This window comes from Salvelinus alpinus, chromosome 21 (assembly GCF_045679555.1).
Source record: "Salvelinus alpinus chromosome 21, SLU_Salpinus.1, whole genome shotgun sequence".
Taxonomy (NCBI): Eukaryota; Metazoa; Chordata; class Actinopteri; order Salmoniformes; family Salmonidae; genus Salvelinus; species Salvelinus alpinus.
The window spans coordinates 14,090,980-14,112,274 of record NC_092106.1 but is presented as its reverse complement, the minus strand read 5'-3'; the positions used below and the strand labels follow the sequence as shown (position 1 = coordinate 14,112,274).

At 42.9% G+C, this 21,295-nt stretch overlaps 2 protein-coding genes and 1 long non-coding RNA gene across 8 annotated transcripts in view; 2 read left to right on the top strand and 1 right to left on the bottom strand.

The window, feature by feature from the left end:
• Window positions 1-427: 427 nt before the first annotated feature.
• LOC139548558 (uncharacterized) lies at window positions 428-19,491 on the bottom strand. 3 transcript variants are annotated; one of them, XR_011669713.1, is made up of 5 exons: window positions 19,281-19,433; window positions 18,136-18,208; window positions 5,416-5,894; window positions 4,366-4,773; window positions 428-3,657 (listed from the first exon to the last, which is right to left on the bottom strand). It is a non-coding gene; the product is annotated as an uncharacterized lncRNA (long non-coding RNA). The 3 variants fall into 3 exon arrangements; XR_011669714.1 differs by having other exon boundaries at window positions 428-4,773; window positions 5,416-5,500; window positions 19,281-19,491; XR_011669715.1 differs by lacking the exon at window positions 4,366-4,773 and having other exon boundaries at window positions 19,281-19,446.
• On the top strand, window positions 932-14,234 carry LOC139548542 (zinc finger and BTB domain-containing protein 38-like). 3 transcript variants are annotated; one of them, XM_071358246.1, is made up of 3 exons: window positions 932-1,068; window positions 1,623-1,696; window positions 9,163-14,234. In XM_071358246.1, the coding sequence occupies exons 2-3, from the start codon at window positions 1,676-1,678 to the stop codon at window positions 13,177-13,179; spliced, it is 4,038 nt and encodes a 1,345-aa protein (XP_071214347.1). In that variant the 5' UTR covers window positions 932-1,068; window positions 1,623-1,675; the 3' UTR covers window positions 13,180-14,234. The 3 variants fall into 3 exon arrangements, with proteins under 3 accessions (XP_071214347.1, XP_071214348.1, XP_071214346.1); XM_071358247.1 differs by lacking the exons at window positions 932-1,068; window positions 1,623-1,696 and adding an exon at window positions 3,836-3,952; XM_071358245.1 differs by lacking the exons at window positions 932-1,068; window positions 1,623-1,696 and adding an exon at window positions 4,595-4,723.
• Window positions 18,582-21,295, top strand: part of LOC139548545 (ras GTPase-activating protein 2-like) — a 53,181-nt gene continuing 50,467 nt past the window's right edge. Inside the window, exon 1 of one of the 2 annotated variants that reach the window (XM_071358254.1) lies at window positions 18,582-18,741. In XM_071358254.1, the coding sequence (XP_071214355.1) occupies window positions 18,684-18,741 (58 nt within the window). In that variant the 5' untranslated portion in view covers window positions 18,582-18,683. The remainder of the gene's footprint in view (window positions 18,742-21,295) is intronic. The other variant, XM_071358253.1, reaches the window with a different exon arrangement.

Genomic DNA, 21,295 nt, shown 5'->3' with positions numbered 1-21,295 from the left:
TCCTACGCCCTCTGCTGAAAACCAGCTGTACTGAAGGAGCTGTGTGAGGAGGGTCTGATACAAACACTAGCCAGCAGAGGGAGCAAAGTGGCAGAGAAATGCACATCCTTACTTCAGGATTTCGAAGTAAAACAAAGGTGACGTGTGCAAAACAAGTGCTATCAGTCAGACAAACTTAATCCTACTGTTGAACTGTAACCACACTAGCATGAGTTTGAATGTAATCTTAGGTAGGCTTACTTAGCGCATGTATCAGAGAAAAATGTGTGAACCCTACAAGTGCAAGGGAAGTTTGGTGAAAGGGGATTTTTTTAAAGAGCAAACATTTTAGTAGTATACTCAGAAAGATAGGCCACATAACCCCACTTAATTTGTTTAAAGAAACTAATTCATACTCACCCTTTAAATTATAAAGAGGAGAGTCATGTAAAACAGAACATGTTTATTAATAAAAAAAATCTGTCTTTACATTGAAACATTACCAAGGACACGATGGAGATAGTTTTTAATGCATGTATTGTTGTTTAAAAACGTGTCTTTAAGTTGTAAAAAATCAACCAATCAATTGTGTCCAAATACCTCACTTCGGGGGGGTGAAATGGATCAGATTCCCGCACACACACGGCCCTCAATGGTACTGAGCTCTATTATTAGCCTGAGTCAGAGTCGCTAAACACCGCCTCCTCAGCTGGGTCTGGGAGGAAAAATATTCATTACGTAACAATAAAAGATCTGTCTCTGGCTCCACTTCCTGAATACCACAGTGGCTAGGCCTGCGACAGTCGACCAGCCCGGAAGCCTCACTTTCTCTCTATTTATGCGTTTGGGCAGAGCTCACTCTCTTTCGTTTATCCCTTGCAACACATTCCCACCACCCCTCCTCCTCATGTCCTCTTCATCTCCTCTTTGTAGGTCAGTGATGCAGCAGGAGTGACGCAGCAGTGTCAGCGCCTCATCGGCCTCCAGACGGGCAGCGTCTCAGGAGTGGACTGGAGGGAGAATCTGTGTGCCCAGGCTGGGCCCAGACACAGGCAGCCAGCCACGAGTAAACAGAGGAGAAGGCAGAAGGTAAATTATATGGCTAGGCAGAGAAAGAGCAGGCCTGGAGCTGGCTAGCTACAACTCTCCTTCCTACACTTTCTCTCTCCAGAGGGACTGCTCACTTTCATAGCGACAGCAAAAGGGCCTGTAGGACCATCCGTGAGGAAAAATGTTAGTCGGCTACTGAGCATGTGTGAGTTGGATGTGCCAGCGCAACAGTAATGAGGATCAGTGTTTATGTACGCAGTGTGTGTGTGTGTATTTTGAGAGAGAACAAGGCCTAGTCAGGCTTGCGCTATGGGCTCTGTTTCCCTGCCGATCAATGTTCCTCTAGTCTAGTCTCTAGCTGGGCTCTGCAAGTGGCTACGGACAGACTGAGGCAGTAAAGGCATGTCTTCTTTTGTTGTGGTTTTGAAAATATCCCAGCTGTAATGCATTTAACGGATGGGTGTGCCAAAAAAAAATAGAGGATGTCAGAAGAAAGGAAAATATCTAGACAATTTCTATTAAAACTAAATGAAATGTTAAAAGTAAATGGGAAAGTCACATCAAACATTGTTGATATGTGATCTGTCTGACAGGGATGAATCTCCAAGCAATTATTCAAGAGTGAAAGAAGAATTCATCCCAGAGAATGGCAACAATGAATCAGCAGGTTGGATCGTTTTAATTTCTCCGATATCCACAAATAATGTGTTCATAGCAATATAAATTTGTCCAAATTATTTGTTCAAATTTCAACCGCTCTTTATGTATTCTTTGTTTGCAAGACATTCAAAGTACTAACAAATACTGTGGGAGAGGGGTTGTGGTAATTGAGACAAACAGTAGGTACTGCAGGCACTTAATTTGCAATTCTCAAAACTGTAAAAAAACAAAGAGCATGGATGGTAAAGGAGGGCTACTTATTATTTGTTTTGGGATGTTGAGTTACCCTGCAGTGCACCAGTGGAAATTGATTGTGCAGACAAGACTACAAATACAGGAAAAGTGGGGAGGAAGCAGGCAAGACCATTAACCATACATAGCAGGAATGTCTTAACACTGAAGGAAGAGAACAGAAAGACACCAGAGGAAAAACTGAGATAAGGCATGATAGTGGCCACTCAAATCATATTTCCTTTGGCTTTAAGAGGCTCCCTCCCAGAACGTGTAAGGTTCGCAACCTTTACTGTTTCATACCACCATGCTGTTAAGGTAGCACTGTTTTCTTCAAATGTTGCCACAGCAACAAGGTCATGCCAAAGTGCAGCGGCTTACAGAAAGAAGTGTGAGGGCTGGCGTGCTCCAGGCTGGTGTACTGCTTACCCAGGCCAATGCAAGCAGACAGAGGCCTTGATTGCACTCAGGTAATGTCAACAATCAAGCCGGGTAGGCCTGCACTAGAAATAGCTGGCAGACGGCTGAGCTTGTGGTTAATTGTGTGCGTCTCGATCACAACCACAAGGCCATGTGACCAGTAATGAGCAGAGAGAGAAAGCACAGGGAGCAGGAGGGGACAGAGGCATGGGGATTTTCATGATAAGCTGAACGAACACTGATAGAAAGTGCACAACAAATGTCTCCCATGCATTTCATGAGGTCAATCTGTTCTGTGAGACCAAGTAAATGTAAAATGTAAATGGATTTCACACCCGGGTGCAGAAGCCGCATCCCTGACCCCGGAAAGAAAGCTAAGACACGTATGCAAATTCAAAAACACTTGTAATAAAACCCCTCCGCCTTCATACGCATAAAGCGACTGTGTGCATCTACAGCAGCTGGTGGGGCTAGAAGTGCCCTGCCTGCCTGGTTTAGCCCCTCCCTCCTGCACTCTGCAGTGCTGAGGCATCCCTCTGTGTTCCCATCCATCAGCAGCCTCCACAAAGATGACGGTCCTCCTCTCCCCCTGCTCTCTTCTACATCTTATTTTTTTCTCACTTTCTCTTACTTTGAAAGTGAAGAAGCAGATGAGAGAAATAAACCATATATAGTCACAGATATCTCATTGATCATGCTGCTATATACAAACAAGAGCATTGTAGGCTTATCATGTTCATGAGACAATGCACACAGATGTGCTGACAAAGAGCGAGAGAGGGTTGAGTGTACACAGTAGCACAGACAAAGAGAAAGTGAATGTGTGCATAGGCATGAGACAGATGGAGAGCTTGATGTGACTTGTGTTTGAAAGTGAGCTACAGATCCAGCTTCCCTTTTGGACTATGAGATACAGTATGAATGGTGTCAGTGTAGAAGTTGAGCAGAAATGTGATTGTGGGTGCGCTTTGTTTGAAGTTGTATCGCCGTAACCCCGGTAGCAGGTGTGCAACCTAGGTGTTTTCTCTGTGATCTGTGCAGCACGGCGTAGTGGTGTGTGATGTAGCACTGAGCCGCTCTCTCTTACCGTCCTCAGCCATGATTAATAAAGTTGCCGTTTCCTGCTTGGCGACTGCAGAGTAGATGCTGCTGGGCTCCAGTTGCCCGGGCAGCACAGAGGCAGCAGACAGACCCATAGTCCAGTCTAGCTATTTTTAAACTTCAATGTGGGAATCCTGTGGTCAATGGTCTGAGAGCTGAGGCAAGCCAGGACAGGACTGGGTGGAAGAGGAGAGAGCGGGAGTACTCGACCAGGACCTAGGGAGAGACGAAGGACGTTGAAGCTGGAGTGATCAGCGTAGAAAGAGAGAGGGAGGGAATGAGAGAGGGAGAGGAGGAAAGACAACAGCGAAAGCTCTGCCTCCAACGGCACCACTGAGCAGCGACGAGTCTAGAAAAAAAAGTGTCTACTTTCGCCTTCCTTTCACAAAAGTTATTTTCCTGTATGGTAGAGAATATGAACTATAGTGGAAGGACACTGCGTAATGTTTTTGGCTGTTCGCCTTCTGTGTCAGCTGTTCGCCTTCTGTGTCATTTTATCTGATTCGCAAAGGTATGTTCTGCACGTTTCAACGCAATCTACAACCTATCTTTAACGGAAATACACATATTGCATGAGGTGGCTTGAGTGGGTTCTGCTATGACATTTTCGCTCTTTGTTTGACTAGACAGCTTGTATTCAAGACAGTTTTTTTTCTCGTCTTGTGGTTCACAGAAATTAGGGGATTTAAATTTTTAAGGTTTTGAAATGCATATCGCATAATATTCTAAGGCACAGTGAACTAGGGTGTGGCAAAGAGACAACCGTTGATGACAAATTCAAAATTTCCGCTCAATGTGTTTACAGAGTAAAGCACATCAAGATGAGAGAAAATTGGTCATATCAGCCCTCATTGAAAATAATCAACTGAAACCGCAGATATGCGGGCAATTTCCAGATGAAAATACAAGGAAAACGGCACAAACCAGGGGAAATCAGCATCAAGGCTGAAGCAGAAGAGAGAAAAAGTCCATCGGGCTGCTGCATTTCTGCTGCAGACTCACACACACCGACTGACACATATCCAGAGTGGAAACAAAGGGCGCCGAGCCTCCATTGCAGTGGCGTTGGAGCCTGGGAGCTCTGCGGTGCTGTGGCTCTCAGACAGGCAGGGCTCGCTGTCAGGAAGGACCACACCAAATCCCCGGACGGCTAATGCAGTCGCCTACCAGCCCCGCCATCCGTCTGAATCTGAATCCCAATAAGTGCTGCGCCACAGCATGTTGCCATGACAACAGAGGCCTGTCAGACGGGGAGGCAGGAGGCTGTATTTCACAGCGATACGTAAGGCTTCTCTTCTCTGTCTGCTGCCAGCCATATTGTAATCGTGGCAACTAGAGAAAACATTAGCAAAAATATGTATTTTATTAAGATTTTTTTTTTCTTCAAACAAGGGTGCTTGATCACTTTAATAATAAGTTTAGTGACTACACATTTTTATGTTTCAATACGACATGTTAAGTCAAATTAGTGTTTATGGCCTGGGGCGGAATGTATGGTTTATTGCTGTGCAATTATGTAAATCTAACCTCTGTCATTAGGTTATTCGTTCTTCCCTGCCTTTTCTGAGTAATATGTAGAATGTGATGCTTAGGAAAGTCAGTTGAAATATAGAGACTGAAAATGAGTACAGTTTCAATATTAAAACACGTAGGTGTAATGTAGTTGACAAGCAATAGGGATGCCTCTAGGGCAGTATTCAACTAAGGGTATATGGAAAATTATATTTTTGTTACGAATAGGAGGTCTCATCTCAACATCATGGTCTAATGGCAATCTGGAGCAGGGACAAATGGTACCCCATAAACAGGCAGCCATTTTAACCTACCCCAACAGCTCACCTTCAACAAGGATAAAGAAGAATATAGAAAATGGCCGCCATGCCATGGAACATTACATTATCAGCATTTGGTAGTGCACATTTATAACCTGCCCTACTATATGCATAACAACAATGCCACAATTGCAGAGCTGACCTTAACCATCAGATAGCCTTGTTCTCTCTGTAAGCAAAGTTGTGGTGCGCTCCAAAGCACCTCTGCCGGACATCAGGGATTGCATCTTAAAAGTCAAACAGGGAAAGAAGACATTTTGCATTAGGAAGTATGTTGTGACACTGATCTTAAAATAAATATGTTTCCAGAGACATCTTTGAAAAGAAGTCAGGGACAAAAATCACAGGATGCTAATAAAAATAGAACTATGTTGCCTAGGCTTCAGCAGCATATAGGCATAATCATATTAATAGTCATGCAAACAGAAAGTCAAAAAGAAATGCTGATAGCCTAAATATAGCCTACCGCTAACTTCAGAAGCTACTTGCCTTTGCAGATAACCTAAGCATCATCCTGTTTAAAAGCCTGACAGAGGTGTTGCCTCAGACCAGTCCACACAGTGACATAGGCCCACTCCCCTGGGAGGAACACACAGGAAGTGCTGTGCTCTTTAATTTCCCCTTAGGTTAGACAGAAAGACAAGAGACATTAAAATCGCACTGAACCACATGCAAAAGCATCGGAAGACGTTACACACAAACATAACACAACCCACTGGGCACAAACTCCAATTCAACATCTATTCCACATTGGTTCCATGTAATTTCATTGAAATGACGTGGAAACAACATTGATTCAACCAGTGTGATCCCAGTGGGAATGCTCTACAGATGTCTATAGCTATAGTGAAGCAGATGGCGTGTTTGTGTAAGCTGTATGTGCGCTCCGTGAATGTGCGATTAGGGACTGGATTAGCAACTGAATTCTACGCTGAAAAGAGTTAAATGGTCAACATGGTGGTCGTTCCTCTACAGTGGCTCTGTAGCCCAGTGCAGCGGACCCGTTTCAATTATAGGGCGTTGGTTAAGTATTCCTATAATTGTATTAGCTCTGTCTCAGCTGTGTGTGGGTGAGAGCAGTCAAAACAATCCCCCAGTGCTTATGAATAATGAACTAACGCTAGGGGCAGAAAGGGCGAATGAGTCAGGTGAGAATCTTACCATCTCATTTACTGCCATCAACCTGAGCCCTCAGTATGAATTATGCTGATGTACCTACCAGCCAGTAAGGGCAATGACTCTAGCATGGCTGGTGACCTGGAATGGCATTGAACGTTTGACTGAAGCAGATAGAGCGACTCCACATCCTGGGTGAATCACATGTTTGTCCTCGTTCTAGTTTCCACTCCACCAGATGTATCACTTGCCAGGTACAAGTCATTTTGTTTCAGGCACTTGACTAGAGCATGCTTAGTCAGTGTTTATTAAGAACATAGTGTGGCAGCCTCCAGACTGTAGTCATTCTGCGTTAAGTAGCCTAATGTGCCTCACCAGATTGGGAAACAACAAAACAGAGAAGAGTCTCTAGGAAGCCATACGTCTTCAGGAATAGGTTCACAAATATATACTGAACAAAAATATAAAATGCAATATGCAACAATTTCAAAGTTTTTACTGAAATCAGTCAAATTTTTCAAAAATGTATTAGGCCCTAATCTAAGGATTTCACATGACTGGGAATACAGATATGCATCTGTTGGTCCCAGATACCTTAAATTTAAAAAAGTAGGGGCGTGGAACAGAAAACCAGTCAGTATCTAGTGGGCCCACCATTTACCTCATGCAGCGCGGCACATCTCCTTTGCTCTGCATCAGGCTGTTGATTGAGGACTGTGGAATGTTGTCCCACACCTCTTCAATGGCTGTGCGAAGTTGCTGGATATTGGTTGAGAACTGGAACACGATGTTGTACATGTCGATCCAGAGCATCCCAAACATGCTCCATGGGTGCCATGTCTGGTGAGTATGCAAGCCATGTAAGAACTTGGACATTTTCAGCTTCCAGGAATTGTATACAGATCCTTGTGACATGGGGCTGTGCATTATCATGCTGAAACATGAGGTGATGGCGGCGGATGAATGGCACGACAATGGGCTTCAGGATCTTGTCACGGTATCTCTGTGCATTCAAATTGCCATCGATAAAATGCAATTGTGTTTGTTGTCCGTAGCTTATGCCTGCCCATACCATAACCCCACCATGGGGCAGTCTGTTCACAACGTTGACACCAGCAAACCGCTCGCCCACACAGCCATACACGCCATCTGCCCGGTACAGTTGAAAACGGGATTCATCTGAGAAGAGCACACTTCTCCAGCGTGCCAGTGATCATTTGCCCACGGAAGTCAGTTATGAACCTGGTGATGAGACAGTTTGACAGTTTGTGCAGAAATTATTTGGTTGTGCAAACCCACAGTTTCATCAGCTGTCCGGGTGGCTGGTCTCAGACGACCCTGCAGGTGAAGAAGCCGGATGTGGAAGGCTGTCGTGGTTACACGTGGTCTGTGGTTGTGAGGCTGTTGGAAATACAGCCAAATTACAGTTATGGTAGAGAAATTAACATTAAATTCTCTGGCAACAGCTCTGGTGGACATTCCTGCAGTCAGCATGCCAATTGCACGCTCCCTCATCTTGAGACATCTGTGGCATTGTGTTGTGTGACAAAACTGCACATTTTAGAGTTTATTTTTATTGTCCCCAGCTCAGGGTGCACCTGTGTAATGATCATGCTGTTTAATCAGCTTCTTGATATGCAACACCTATCAGGTGGATGGATTATCTTGGCAAAGGAGAAACGCTCACTAATAGGGATGTAAACAAATGTGTCCACAAAATGAGAGCAATAAGCTTTTCGTGCGTATGGAACATTTCTGGGATATTTTCAGCTCATGAAACATGAGACCAACACTTTACATGTTGCGCTTATATTTTTGTTCAGTGTAGTTCTATCACATACGAGGCAATTATTCAGAAATGTAAAATAAAAATGTCTGAAAGCAAGAAGTTTAATTGAATTGGTTTTCAGACAATGGTGAGTGCTCATTTCCAGGTGTATACATTTTTCCAATGTATGGTCAATGTTGTTTTTTCCAACAGAGAATCATCAGAAATTCTTCATGTACAGCATTGTAAACATTTTGTAAGGGTAATGTCAAGAGGAAATCTTTGTGCTGTTGTTACTTTTCATTAAGTAAATATTACATTAGTATATTCTCATGAGAACTAAGCATTGTTCTGGTTAATCTATTTGAATAGGCTTGAAGAAAATAAGATAGGGCCTACAGTTCTTCAAGATATGGCATGCCAGCATCATCTCAAACTTTGCTGCCATCTAGTGTGACAAAGTAAGAAGAGCGGGATCGCTTTCTTAGAAAACTCACACATTCCACTTGATTTCCATAAGGCCATTACTTCCAAATCCAGCCCATGCTTAATCAAATAACAAACCATATACCTTAGATTATCTCTGTATGAAAGGAAATGTTATTGTTTGCACAATTATAGCCTACTAATATTTTGAATACTAAAGAATCTAACAGAATAAATAACACAATTTCTAATTCCACATAAGAAAAAGTATGTACCCCTTTCATATGTTTTTCTTACATTCCAGAATGACAATTTAGTCATTTTGACATTAGTCATTTAGCAGACACTCTCATCCAAAGCAATTTACAGTAGTGAGTGCATATATTTTCATACTTGTTCCTAGTGGGAATCGAGCCCACAATCATGACGTCGCAAGCGCCATGCTCTACCAAACTGAGCCACATGGGACTCAGTTTGTACAAATGTAATGACGTGTTCATATTTTTCATTGTGACTATAAGCAATGGGCTAACAATGTTTCGAAACCAATTTGAAGTTTCCTTTATGTCCTCTATGCAGATGACCGTGACGTCTCCCTGCACCCAGGGCTTGATGGACAGCTCCCATCCCCAGGCGCTCCTCAGCAGGCTCAACGAGCAGCGCTCCCAGGGCCTCTTCTGTGATGTCACAATCGTGGTGGAGGATGTAAAGTTCCGGGCCCACCGGAACATCCTGGCTGCCTGCAGCGGATACTTCCGCAGCGCCTTCACCTCCCCAGAGGTGTGGACTTCCAGCCAGGTGCTGGAGCTCATGGACCTGAGGTCTGAGGTGTTCGCCAGCATCCTCAACCTCCTTTACTGTTCCAAGGTGACATCATCACCTAGCACAGAGGACACTAGATGCCTGATGGCAGCTGGAAAAAGACTGGGGATTCCCTTCTTAGAGAAACTAGTGGAACAAGACAGGCAGGAGTCAGGTGGGCCACAGATCCAGACCTCAACCAACCCTGTTAAGACCACAGGCCATAGTAAGGCCCAAGGGCCCCGTAAAGCAAAGAAAGAGACCTCCAGGCCAGAGGAACCAGACAGTGCAAGAGGCCCACGGATCACCAATGCTTTCTCTATCACTGAGGTGGGTCCCGGGAACAACCTCTTCACCCCACTAGACCTGCACAGGGGGGAGAGGCCATCACCTGATCTTGGACAGACCCCAGCGGGCTGCCCTGCCCCCTGCCCCCTCGCAGTGGACAATGAGCCCATGCAGGCGCTGTCAGAGCACTCCTACGCAGTCATTAGCCAGGGACCCAGGGACCCTGAGCACAGGGATGCCAACCAGGAAGACAACAAGAAGGGCACCAAGCCCACACAGTCCCAACCAAGACAACTGGCCAGCAGGAACAGTGGCCCACTCAAAAAGCGTCACAGACTGCGAGCCGCCTTGAGTAAAAGCACACCTCCAACACCGGCTGTAGCACATGAACCTGTGCATCCTACTGGAAGCAGCCCGGCATTAATTAAGCCCACTGTACAACCTGTGGGAACGTCACCCCCGTCATTATACCCGCAGATAGTGCATACAAGCAGGGCCAATGAGCTGCCTCTAGCCATTGATAATGGCTACAGGGAGCTGGACCCACCTCCACTTTCACCCCACACAGATGATAGCATATCAATCTACAGCTGTGAGCACTGTCCAGAGATATTCACCAATAAAGCACTTCTCACCGTACACACAGAAATGCACAAAAAAAGGTTTGTCAGTCATTTGTTTTGCAAGTTTTGTCGCAGGAAGTTCATGCATTTGAAGCGGTTGCGGAACCACGAGACGGTGTGCACGAAAGCACAGAGGGGCTCGCCTGAACACGAGCCCCAAGGCAAAGAGGCCAGGGCAGACCATTATTCAGACAGCATGCCAAGCACGAACAATACAGTAACTAATGTCCAGTTATCTCCTCCTGAATTTCCTGACCCTTTCCCTCCAACCAGCCTCCAAAAGAACCCCACGTCAAAAACACTACAGGCTGTAGATAGGTTAGTGAAACCTAGTGGAGGCCAGAGGGTCTATAACTGCAGTGTGTGTAAACGGGCATATGTGACCGTCTCCAGTCTGAAGCGCCACGAGAATGTGCACTCCTGGCAGAGGGCGTACCCCTGTCACTACTGCAATAAAGTGTTTGCCCTAGCCGAGTATCGCACCAAACACGAGATCTGGCACACAGGTGAGCGCCGCTACCAGTGCATCTTCTGCTTAGAGACCTTCATGACCTACTACATCCTAAAGAACCACCAGAAGGCCTTCCACGGAATCCATCCCAGATTGTCTGTGAGTAAGAAGTCAGCAAATGGTGGATTTAAGGGCAGCGTTTACCCCATAAAACTCTACAGGCTTCTGCCTATGAAGTTTAGAAAGAGACGTTACAAGACTTACAGTCAGACCTATTCAGAGGAGCTGGGGGGCAGTGAGCAGGCCCCGCTGGGCTGCAGCTCTCCCATCCCTTCATTTGATGATGGTGGCGCTATGAGTAACCAAGATGCTGCTATATTCTCAATGCCTGTGACATTCATGGCCACTCCAAAAGTGGTGGCATCAGTAATGCCACGCATCAGTTTTGATCAGCCCTGTGACCAAGATGTAGACCAAGTTGCAGGCACAGGAAAACAGGCCTCTCACTCCGAGCATAATGGGCCTCCATATAGCTATACAACCCCCTTGGCCATAATGCAGGCAGGTGTGGAGTCCCCTGCAATGAACTATGGAGATGGTGCCGCATTCCAAAGGTTTAAGAACCCGGAGGGCAACAGTCACAATCTACCAATCCTAAAAATTAACCCACCCAGCTCTCTGAACAGGCTATGTGAGCTCTCAGCTGCAGCCCAAAGAATTGAAGCCATGACCAGTCAGCTTTTTCTACCAGGGGCTGAGAGCCTGATGCCTAGCAAGACTGCAGGGGGGGAAACTGAAACGTACATTGCCAAGCCTGCATGTCCAGGTCCCTCCGTGGATGGTCACGTTCTACCCCTCTGCCAGATCACAGTGAAAATTGGCAACGAGGCAATCATTCGCCGAAGGATCAAGGGCTCCAAGCTGTTCCCCAGGAAGAAGAAAAGAAGCAGCGGGAGCCAGGTAGAGGAGTGTTGGGACCAGGGCCGGCCTACAGAGGGCAGCATGGAGAGCTCCAGCCTCCGCTTCAGGACAGAGGTCACTTCTGTCATAGAGCCAGAGCCATGCGATGACCTCACTGACCGTGACACAGCTGACAAGCTCTGGCGTCCCTATTACTCTTACAAACCCAAGAAGAAGAGTAAGAAACTGAGATCCAAACACAGAAAAGAGAAACGTTGTCTACGCTATTCCATGACATCCTCAGTAGTGCCCAGGGCCAGCAAAGACTACCTGGATAAAGGATGCAGAAGTGCTGAAGAGAGCATCTCCAGCGAGGGCACAGAGCTGAAACAACGTCTCAGAAACACCAGCCCAAAGACGACATATACCTGTGACATCTGTGCAAGCACCTTCATAACAGCATCTGGTCTGAGAGCGCATGTCATTGGCTGTCACCCAACTTTCTGTCGGACCTGTGCAAAGCAGTGTCCCCCCGGCGAATCCCCCAGTGCCAGCTTTGAGACCGCTGAGGACAGCAGGGATTACGTATGTAAGAGCTGTATGGAAAATGGCTCCTGCTTTGACAATTGTCCCCGCAGCCCCAGCACAGAGAAGCGGTATCATTGCTCCTTCTGCCCCCAGCGCTTCCTCTACCTCGCAACCAAGAAGAGCCATGAAAAAAAACACCAGGAGACAGCAGGAAAGGGGTACAGCAGCAACAACTACTCCACAGATCCAAAACACCCAGCAACTTTGGACTTAGGCTTAAATCTGAAAAAGCATGTCATCAAAACAGAGGAAGGGGAGGATCAATATAGCATCGACAAGGAGAGCAAAGCGCCAGCGGGATTGCTAGGCAGGTTCTCAACAGAGAAGATAGAGCCTAAGCACGAGGAATGGGAGGACACAGATGACTACATGTCAGTGGCGCCCGAGAAAGAGATTCCATTTAGAATTAATAGTGATGGACACTATCAAAAAACTCCAATGTCACCCCCCTGCACCGACACCTTTTCTCCTTCCCCTTCAGAGATGCAGTATAGAAAGCCTTCCCCTTCAGATATGCAGTACAGAAAGCCTTCCCCTTCAGATATGCAGTACAGAAAGCCTTCCCCTTCAGATATGCAGTACAGAAAGCCTTCCCCTTCAGATATGCAGTACAGAAAGCCTTCCCCTTCAGAGATGCAGTATAGAAAGCCTAAAAAGCGCATTGAACATAAACAGCAACATCAGACAAGCCTCACTTCCAAAAGGCAGAAGCAAGTAGACTATATCGGTAGAGAGACACCCAGTCATAAGGACCCTATGGCCACACCAGGAGCAGACAGTCATTTTAGCTATGGGCAGTCTTCTTCTACATATCTGAAAAAAGACTCTGTCACTAGGGCAACCACTCCATCCTCGCCCAAGTCAGAAAAGCATACATACAGTGCAAAGAAGAGACCTCTTTATAAACATAATACTTATCATTCAGGAGGGAAATACTTTAAGTGATTATATGCCTATGTAGTAAGTTGCAGACCTACAGTCAAATACATACAGTACCAGTTAAAAGTTTGGACACAGCTACTCATTCCAGAGTTTTTCTTTATTTTTAGTATATTTATAGAAAATAGTAAAAATAAAGAAAAACCCTGGAATGAGTAGGTGTGTCCAAACTTTTGACTGGTACTGTATGTCAATAGATTTCAAAGCTGTGCTTGATTTAGGTTAGTTTGATTTATGTTCGTTTGCCCGAATAATGGACACAATGGAATTGACCCAAACTAAATCAAGTTCACCTCAAGTACTTTGAAAACATTATTTGATATTGTGTATTTGACCTGGGTCTGGAAAACAGATAGATCTGAAATAAGTTGCCAATGGAAAGCAGATATTGAATATGAGGACCTAACTGACATCTATGTAAATTGAATCTTCTTCACTTATAACACAAATCGGTCGTTTTTCATGTTTAAAAAAAAAAGTGATTTATTTTTGTACTTTATTTTGCTTTGAGACTAGTTCATAATTATTGTGCTGTCCATATTCTCTACCTATGCTAATTGTGCATCGTTATTTGCACTTTATAATAATTTATATTTACACTGTATAGGCTACCATTCATATTAATAGCCTGTCCACCACTTTGGTAGTGTCATTACCACTGACAGCACCACATGCACCATCAAAATGAATGAGTCCCTATGTGTGTCTTTTAAAATAATATACATAAGTGTTACAAAGTTGACAAACTGCAGTTTGTTTGTCAGAGGGAATAAATAATTAATCAATCAACCAGTAGATAATGACAGGAAGAAAACATACATGCTTGTTTTTATATTCCCGTGTCTTGGGTTATTTAGATAAATAAACAAACAAACCTGTCTGGAATTGCAGAGAAGAGCTGTTAAGCTACATTCTGGAATTAAGAGGACAAATGAATGCATGGCACACACACACACCCTCCTATTGTTTAGATAAAATAAGCACACAGGAGGCCATAATTTGTAAGTCCTTGCACTGATGCAGTTTGCAGCCGTTACTTTCATAAGACAAATAAAAACAAATCTAAGCCATCTAATATTTTTACTCTTTACTTTACTGAATGCTCCTCTACCTTTGTGTTAAATGTTTTACCTAACTTCTCAGTTGTATTACCTTCGGTAAATAAAAGTGTGTGTAGATTTTGCAAAAGTGCAAATGCTTAGTAAATCTGACTGTCTGTTTACTCTGGTGCTCTGTTGAATTCAGTTCTACAGTCACTTGGTGGCCTCGAGGGTCAGCCCATCTGAGAAGTTAATTCCTTTCCCATCATCCCTCAACAAAACCCAGCAACATTTTAGAGTCTGGCCCACACGAAGCAAAATCCAGATGTTCCCCTCTCCCCATCCCCCTGGAGTCGGGACTGGCCCCGATCTGGTAACAGGTTTATTTGGTAGTACAGTACTTACCTTCTCCTCCGCAACCCCCTTGTTACCTAATGCTACCAGTTTCTGGATAAACCTTAACTACTACTCTCTGCTCCTTCAATTATTAAGTTGACTGTGTTAATGAAGTTAAACCATTGAGGTGGCTGTGAGTCACAGGCCATGAGAGTTTAACTATTTACAATTAGCTACACAGTCTAAATAAAGTTATTGATGAATAATACACATTTGACAAATCAAAGCATAGTCATGGAGTAGTCATCATGGCTGATACCCATAAGGACCATATAACCAAATGCAAAGCAGGTTAGGTTTGTACATTGAAACTTCCTCTGGTTTATAGAAACGGCAAATTGAATCACACTAGTCTCCTCTTCTAACACAAGCATCTGGTCATCTAATCTACTTCCTTCATGATGAGGTAAGTGGTCACATAGATAAAAACATCCATATGGGTGATTACTCACAAAATTAGAACAAAAAGAAGAGTATGATTTTGGGGATTTTCATGAAATGTAGTCTATATAAGGTTCCTTTGGTGGAAGGATTGTTGACATAATAGACATTTGTATATTAAAGCATAATTGAGAAATCATTAATTGAAGCTGGAATGTGACATTTACCCAGGCCTCCTTAATGGTTCATCTGTAGGTGCTACAAAGCAGAAATTGTCATATGAAACCGCTTGCTCTGCAATATGAGTAGTATTTTGATTACAAAACCAATTTTCTTTCATTAATTTATAAATATTTAAAATATAACATTTTTGATTTGGCTAATGTTTCAACATATTGTTGATCATAACATACTCTACAAGCACACAATTCCCAGAATGGGATCTCTGCTACTTTGGAGTTATAATCCAATATGTAAGCATTACAAACAGAATGAATGTGAAAACGGTTGCCCTCTGCTGCCGATTTGCAGGATGTGCAATGATACAAGTAAAGGAGCATGCTATGCCAATTTATCTGAATAAAATGGGCCATAACTTTAAAACTAGGAGATCCCACTCTGGAACTTTGATATGTCCGTATTGTATATTATGTTCATCACTATATAAAAACATTTGAGTAATCAATTTTTTCTATTTTCAATATAAGATCATTTGTATTAAAATCAAACTGCTACTCATATTACAGAGCAAGCGGTAAAGCTTCAAATGACACACATTTGTAGGTGCTTTGTAGCATCTACAGATGAAACATTGTGGAGCCTTAAACGAGGCCTGGGTAAGGCCAAAATGTTACAAATGTTACAACTAATTATTTCTCAAGTATGATTTAAAGCGCAACTGAAGGCAATAAACAACTTCTCTGATAGAAAACAGCCCATGTGGTATCGATATTAGTCAGAAACATTTATTTGAGTGTTAAAATTGACGACAAAGTGTAAACAGGATCATTTTGATAAAGTCAGTCTCGTCCAAAAGAAAGTGTCATGTACACGTTTAAAGTGTTGTTTAAATAGAAAACAAATTGACAATACAACTTTCATAACAGTTACATACCAATAAAAAGAGACTAGCCTGCTGGCCTTACTGGGTCGATAGGAACATTAGCCCGAGCTATTTAGGAGGGATATCACACCTGGCACAAATTATTGTCTAGTTCTGTTTTCCTGCCGAGAGGTGCCCTATACCTACACCCAGAGAGAATTAGTTCAAAGTCCAGGTACAGGGGGTGGCTTGGGTCTAAAATGATTTTGTGAGCCTTGCGGAGGGCCCTGAACTTAAAGATCTCATCCAGGCCTGTCTGTTTGACTCCAAGTACCTTGCTTGCTGTGGTGATAATACTTCTCAGCATATTTCTCTGGCTGACAGTGGCATTGCCAAACCAACAAACAATACAAAAAGTTTAAATAATCTCAATGAAAGATTCAGTATAGTACAGTCAACATTAAAAGATCCCAGCTTTTTGAGAAAGTACAGTCTCTGACTCTTTTTGTAGATCAGGTCTGCACATTTACTCTACTGGAGCTTATTGTCCAAGAGGACACCCAGATATTTGTATTCCTCTACAATCTCTATGTTCTGACCTCTGATAGATGTTGCAGAGGTAGGTGTTGTACACTTCCTGAAGTCTACTCACATCTCTTTGGTCTTGTTGGTATTGAGGACCAAGTGTGATTTGATACACCACTCTACAGTCATTTAGGACCGGGCCATGGTGTTCCTCGTCAGCATGCAACAGGCTGATCAAGGCAGTGTCATCAGTAGTACAGTAACCACATGTAAACTGAAATGAAATTTACATAATCTCCAAAAGTAATTATTAATCATGAGAAGACAATAAACAGTAACTAGTAATGCATCATACTCCAAGAAAGGTTAAAATCTCACCTTTCTGGGGTTTTTTTAATAGAAATTGCTCAGGTGTAGTCACTTTTGAAGACACAAGCGCAAGTACACAGTACAAATGAGGAAAATATGAAATATTTTATATGACGTATTTCCTATTCAACAAAACTGTATGAATAAGGCTTGAAATGACATATGCTTTCTAAATGTAGTATAATCAAATTATAAAACCGCTTACTATAAGATTTCACCTTCCTTATAACTGTAAAATACATATTTGTTTGTCTAGTGTTAGAGAAAATGTGCATATTTTCTAAAGGCCTCTCTTGATCAAAACACCTGCCCCCACCGCTGTGAACGTCAAATAGAGCTATATTAATTTCACATTAAATTTGTCCGTCTATAACAACCAGAAATAGTTTTTTGTTTAAAATCTATAAAATATTTTAGATGAATGGCTATAAATCGATCTCTGAATATGCTATAGTGATGAAACCACTTTCACCTGCTGCGCTATGATGTAAGGATTGCAGGCATGCGCTTTTTCAGTGGATGTGATGTAGGGTTCAGCCAGGAGTTGATGGACAGTCGGAAGAGCGAATTAAATGGTAGGAGCTTCAAGTGGTTTCAGATTTAACGTCCTACGTCACACAGGCAGACAATATACTACTGTGTCTGTGGGAACCAAGGTTATCGCTCAATGCATGCCATTTTGAGCTAGTGTCCACAGATCCGATTTATAAGTGAAAATGTCAGTCGGAACCGGTACCAGAACCATGCAGGTCCCCTAAACAGGGGACTTTACATCTAAGAGGGATACAAATGTCAAATATATGTCAACAATCCTTCCTCCAAAGGACCCTTCTATTGATTACATTTTGCGAAAATCCCCAAAATCATGGTATTTTTTTCCCTAGTTTCATGAGGAATCACCCATATGAAAATAAGGTCAGGTTTAGGATTAGGGTTAAGGTTTTCAAAAGGGCTTGCAATAAAGTGGGCACAAGGGTTTGGTTAGGGTTTTGAGGTCAAGATGGACTGGTGCTAGGGTTAAGCGTTATGAGGACATGGGTTACAGTTTTGAAAAATAAGTGAAGATAAGACTGGGACTAGGGTTTTCTAAAGTTAGTATAAGGTTGGGTCTAGGGTGCTGTTCCAGTGGTGTAAAGAAGATTGGCACCCGAATTGACAGGCACAAGGCACTTTCATTTCTGCTTGCCTTGAGCAGGCAGGTGTGCATACCTGTATTCCCTCTGTCCTTGTGAATGTCCTGAATAGTATTGGATAAGCAATCCACCATCCAAACTGTGAATACCTTGAAATAAGAAAGAGATGAGAGAAGTGAACATAGCCAATTCCCTGTATTACTGAAAAAAGCACATAATCCGAATTTGCAAAAATATATCAGCAGTAGGCCTGCACATTGTTAACTTTCAAATAACAAAATATCAAGAAATGCTCCTATGGCAACCACAGAAGTTACAAGTATTGTCTGTGCAAATTCCGTGTCTCTAGGCCGTGTACCAAAAGAGGAGTGGGGGGGCGCATCCTCTCATCTTTGACACTTTTTTGTGTGAATCCTGCACAGAGCTTCCACTTGTTTTACAAACTGTGAGAGTCAGTGCAGTGAATAGTATTCACACAAGTCTCTCCAGTCTAGTCTAATGTCAGCGTACGGCCAATAGCGCTCGTAGTGACGCTGCAGTAGGTTGGCCCTTCGCTTGCATTCATAAACGGATATTATAGCTAAGCGTTGAATGTACTAGCTACAGATACAGTCAAGTCGGACCATGGCGGAAGAAGAGGACACGAGAATACGGATTTTACAAAGCCTGCGGGGAAAGATATGTAAGTGCTTACAATGTATTTATTGTATCGGCATTCTTCAATTGAAGGGTTTAACAAAAAGTAAACGACGTGAAAAAAGAGGGGCGCGGTACGATCAACACAGCCAGTTCATGAAGATAGATTGAGACATTGTTGTGAATGAATGTTGCCCGGGCCCGATAAAACTTGTTTTATATTTTCAGAAAACGCTGTCACAATGTAGCTATTTATTTTAATATCACGGCTAGGTTATCTCCTAACAAAAGCCTATGCAAAGACGGGATAGTTAGTTAGTACAGTCAGTGGTTTGAAATCCACACACACGCATCAAAACACATGAGCTAGGACTGGCTAGCTTAACTGTTAGCTGGCTCGCGCTAGTTAGCTACGTTGCTAATTTAGCTGTCTATTTTTCTAGCAAACGTAAAGTGCTTTCCGTGAAATTGTGCCACTCCCTATACAGGTAATTCATTTGTTTCAATGTATCTTATCTTAGCTAGCTATCAAATAATAATTTGTCATTCATAGCTAGTTCACGCTACCAGTAGCTAGCTAGTTACCTTGTCTCTGTTCTCATCTTGCGAAACGCTCGTGGCAGGAAGTTGTCTCCGTGTGTTGGTTAGGTACTGAAATTTAATTGTGTTGAAATAACTAACTAGTTTCGATATTACTCTATTCCAGATTAGTCATCACTTGAGAAATTATTTTGAAATTTTAAGCCATACCCTTATCCAGCAGGGTTGGCTAATAGCTGGTTTTTGTTACTGTCATATTGATAAGAAGAAAAAAAACGTGAATTTACCCAGATTTGAGAAAAATATTAATTTCATCAAAGATAATGGATACAATGTATTCTTCTTTGAGTGGAACTTTTACACTTTCGGGATATATTTGGTCACAAACTCCCTTGTCCATCATTCTTTGAGCAGGAAAATAACATGAATTAATAAAAGTTCCATAATACATTCTATAAGTTCTGTGTGGCCCATGCAATGCAGTTTAATCACGTGAATAAGATCAATTAAAAGTCATAATCATAAGAACAGGTTGATTACTGAAATTGCTTGATGTCGGTGCATTGTTTGTTTTTTTTGCAATTAAGAGACTTCTTGAGGTCCTAAACACATTCCACATCAAGACTACATCCATCATTGTTATTATCCTCTGTAAAGCATCTACTTGCATCTATGAATAACAGCTAGCCTATAGCAGATATATAAGTAACTTTGTCAAAGTCCATTTGATAAAGAATTTGTTTGAGTTCATAAACATGCACCTGGCTTTTATGCAGTTTGTTAGTTTTGAATGAGCACAGTACCACACAGGATCTTTTGATGGAATGTTACTGGCACACAAACAATACTGTCAGCTTTGTTAGGGTAACTGTGAGAGAGAACAACACCATTCACACTATCTACTGCAAAATGGGAAAACAACATACTAAGCATCGCATACATAAACCTGTTTTGATTGCAGGAAGTCTAGTAAAGTATGAATTTATCTCAATGGTCTAAAAGATGGGACTCCTCCTTTGGTCAGTGTTTTCACTAAAAAGGACTAATCATAGTACCTGCCCTTGGTTATAGACTACTGTACCACTACTCTACCAGTATTACCCCTTCCTCCCCTTCGCTCTGGCTCTGATGCTTACTTCTGCAGATGCTATCATGAGTGTACAAACAAGCACAGAAGTTGACATGCACAAAGTACTGTCATCATAGGTGTGCATTTAAACATAATAAATGAATGCATTATGCACTTGCGCGCACACAAATCGGCTGCAAAACAAATGGCAGTTTCACTAACATGCATTGATTAGCACCCAGGAAACGAGAGAAATTGAGGAACTACCCTTGGCAAGAAAATCAGTTTGCCATCTTACGAAACCTTTTTTCCTCTTGGGGTTTCTCTTTATGTCTTAAACGAAAAAGTGTCAATGGAAGTTGTAGTCTATTCAGTACAAACAGAGAAGTTTGTATTAGTGTGACATTTGCTCTTTGACCTCTTGCCTCTGTGTTTCCATGGCGACCAGTGCTTTTTCTTGTGAGGATGGCATGGAGGAGGGTGGAGTTAGCGAGGGCTTGAACTCCCCTGCAGGTCAGGCTCACCGGAGCTTAGTGGCAGCTCAGGGCTCTGCTGTAGGTTTTCACAGCCCTTTTCTGGGATTAGACCTATATTAATAGCCCTTTTAAAGAGCCTGATCTCCGACTCTGGCTTTTCTCCATTCAAGTTTGTTCACCCTTATGTATCCCAGACCAATTTAGACCACTGTACAGTGAATAATCTTGTGGTTCACACACACATTGATGTGCGAAACTATTAAAACATGAACCTGGTGACGCGCCATATAGCAGGTGTAGACAGACAGAGCTCTATTACAGGTAGTTGTGTGCAGTCCTTCTTATGGTGCAGTAGCATATACATTTTAGTGGGTATTCGTTGCTGTGCTGTTGATCCAGGTGTAAGCAGTTTACCTGGCTGGATATTTCCGAGGTGTTTCACATTTGTGAATCAGCGCTCCACTGTCAGAGCCAGGAGCATGATGGGAGGAAGTTAATGCGCTGTCCTCAGTATC

Coding starts and splice junctions, on each gene's coding strand:
- LOC139548542 (XM_071358245.1), top strand. CDS start 4,595: ATGCAGTCGCCTACCAGCCCCGCCATCCGTCTGAATCTGAATCCCAAT. Junction 4,724..9,162: donor GCTGTATTTCACAGCGATAC/GTAAGGCTTCTC, acceptor TCCTCTATGCAG/ATGACCGTGACGTCTCCCTG.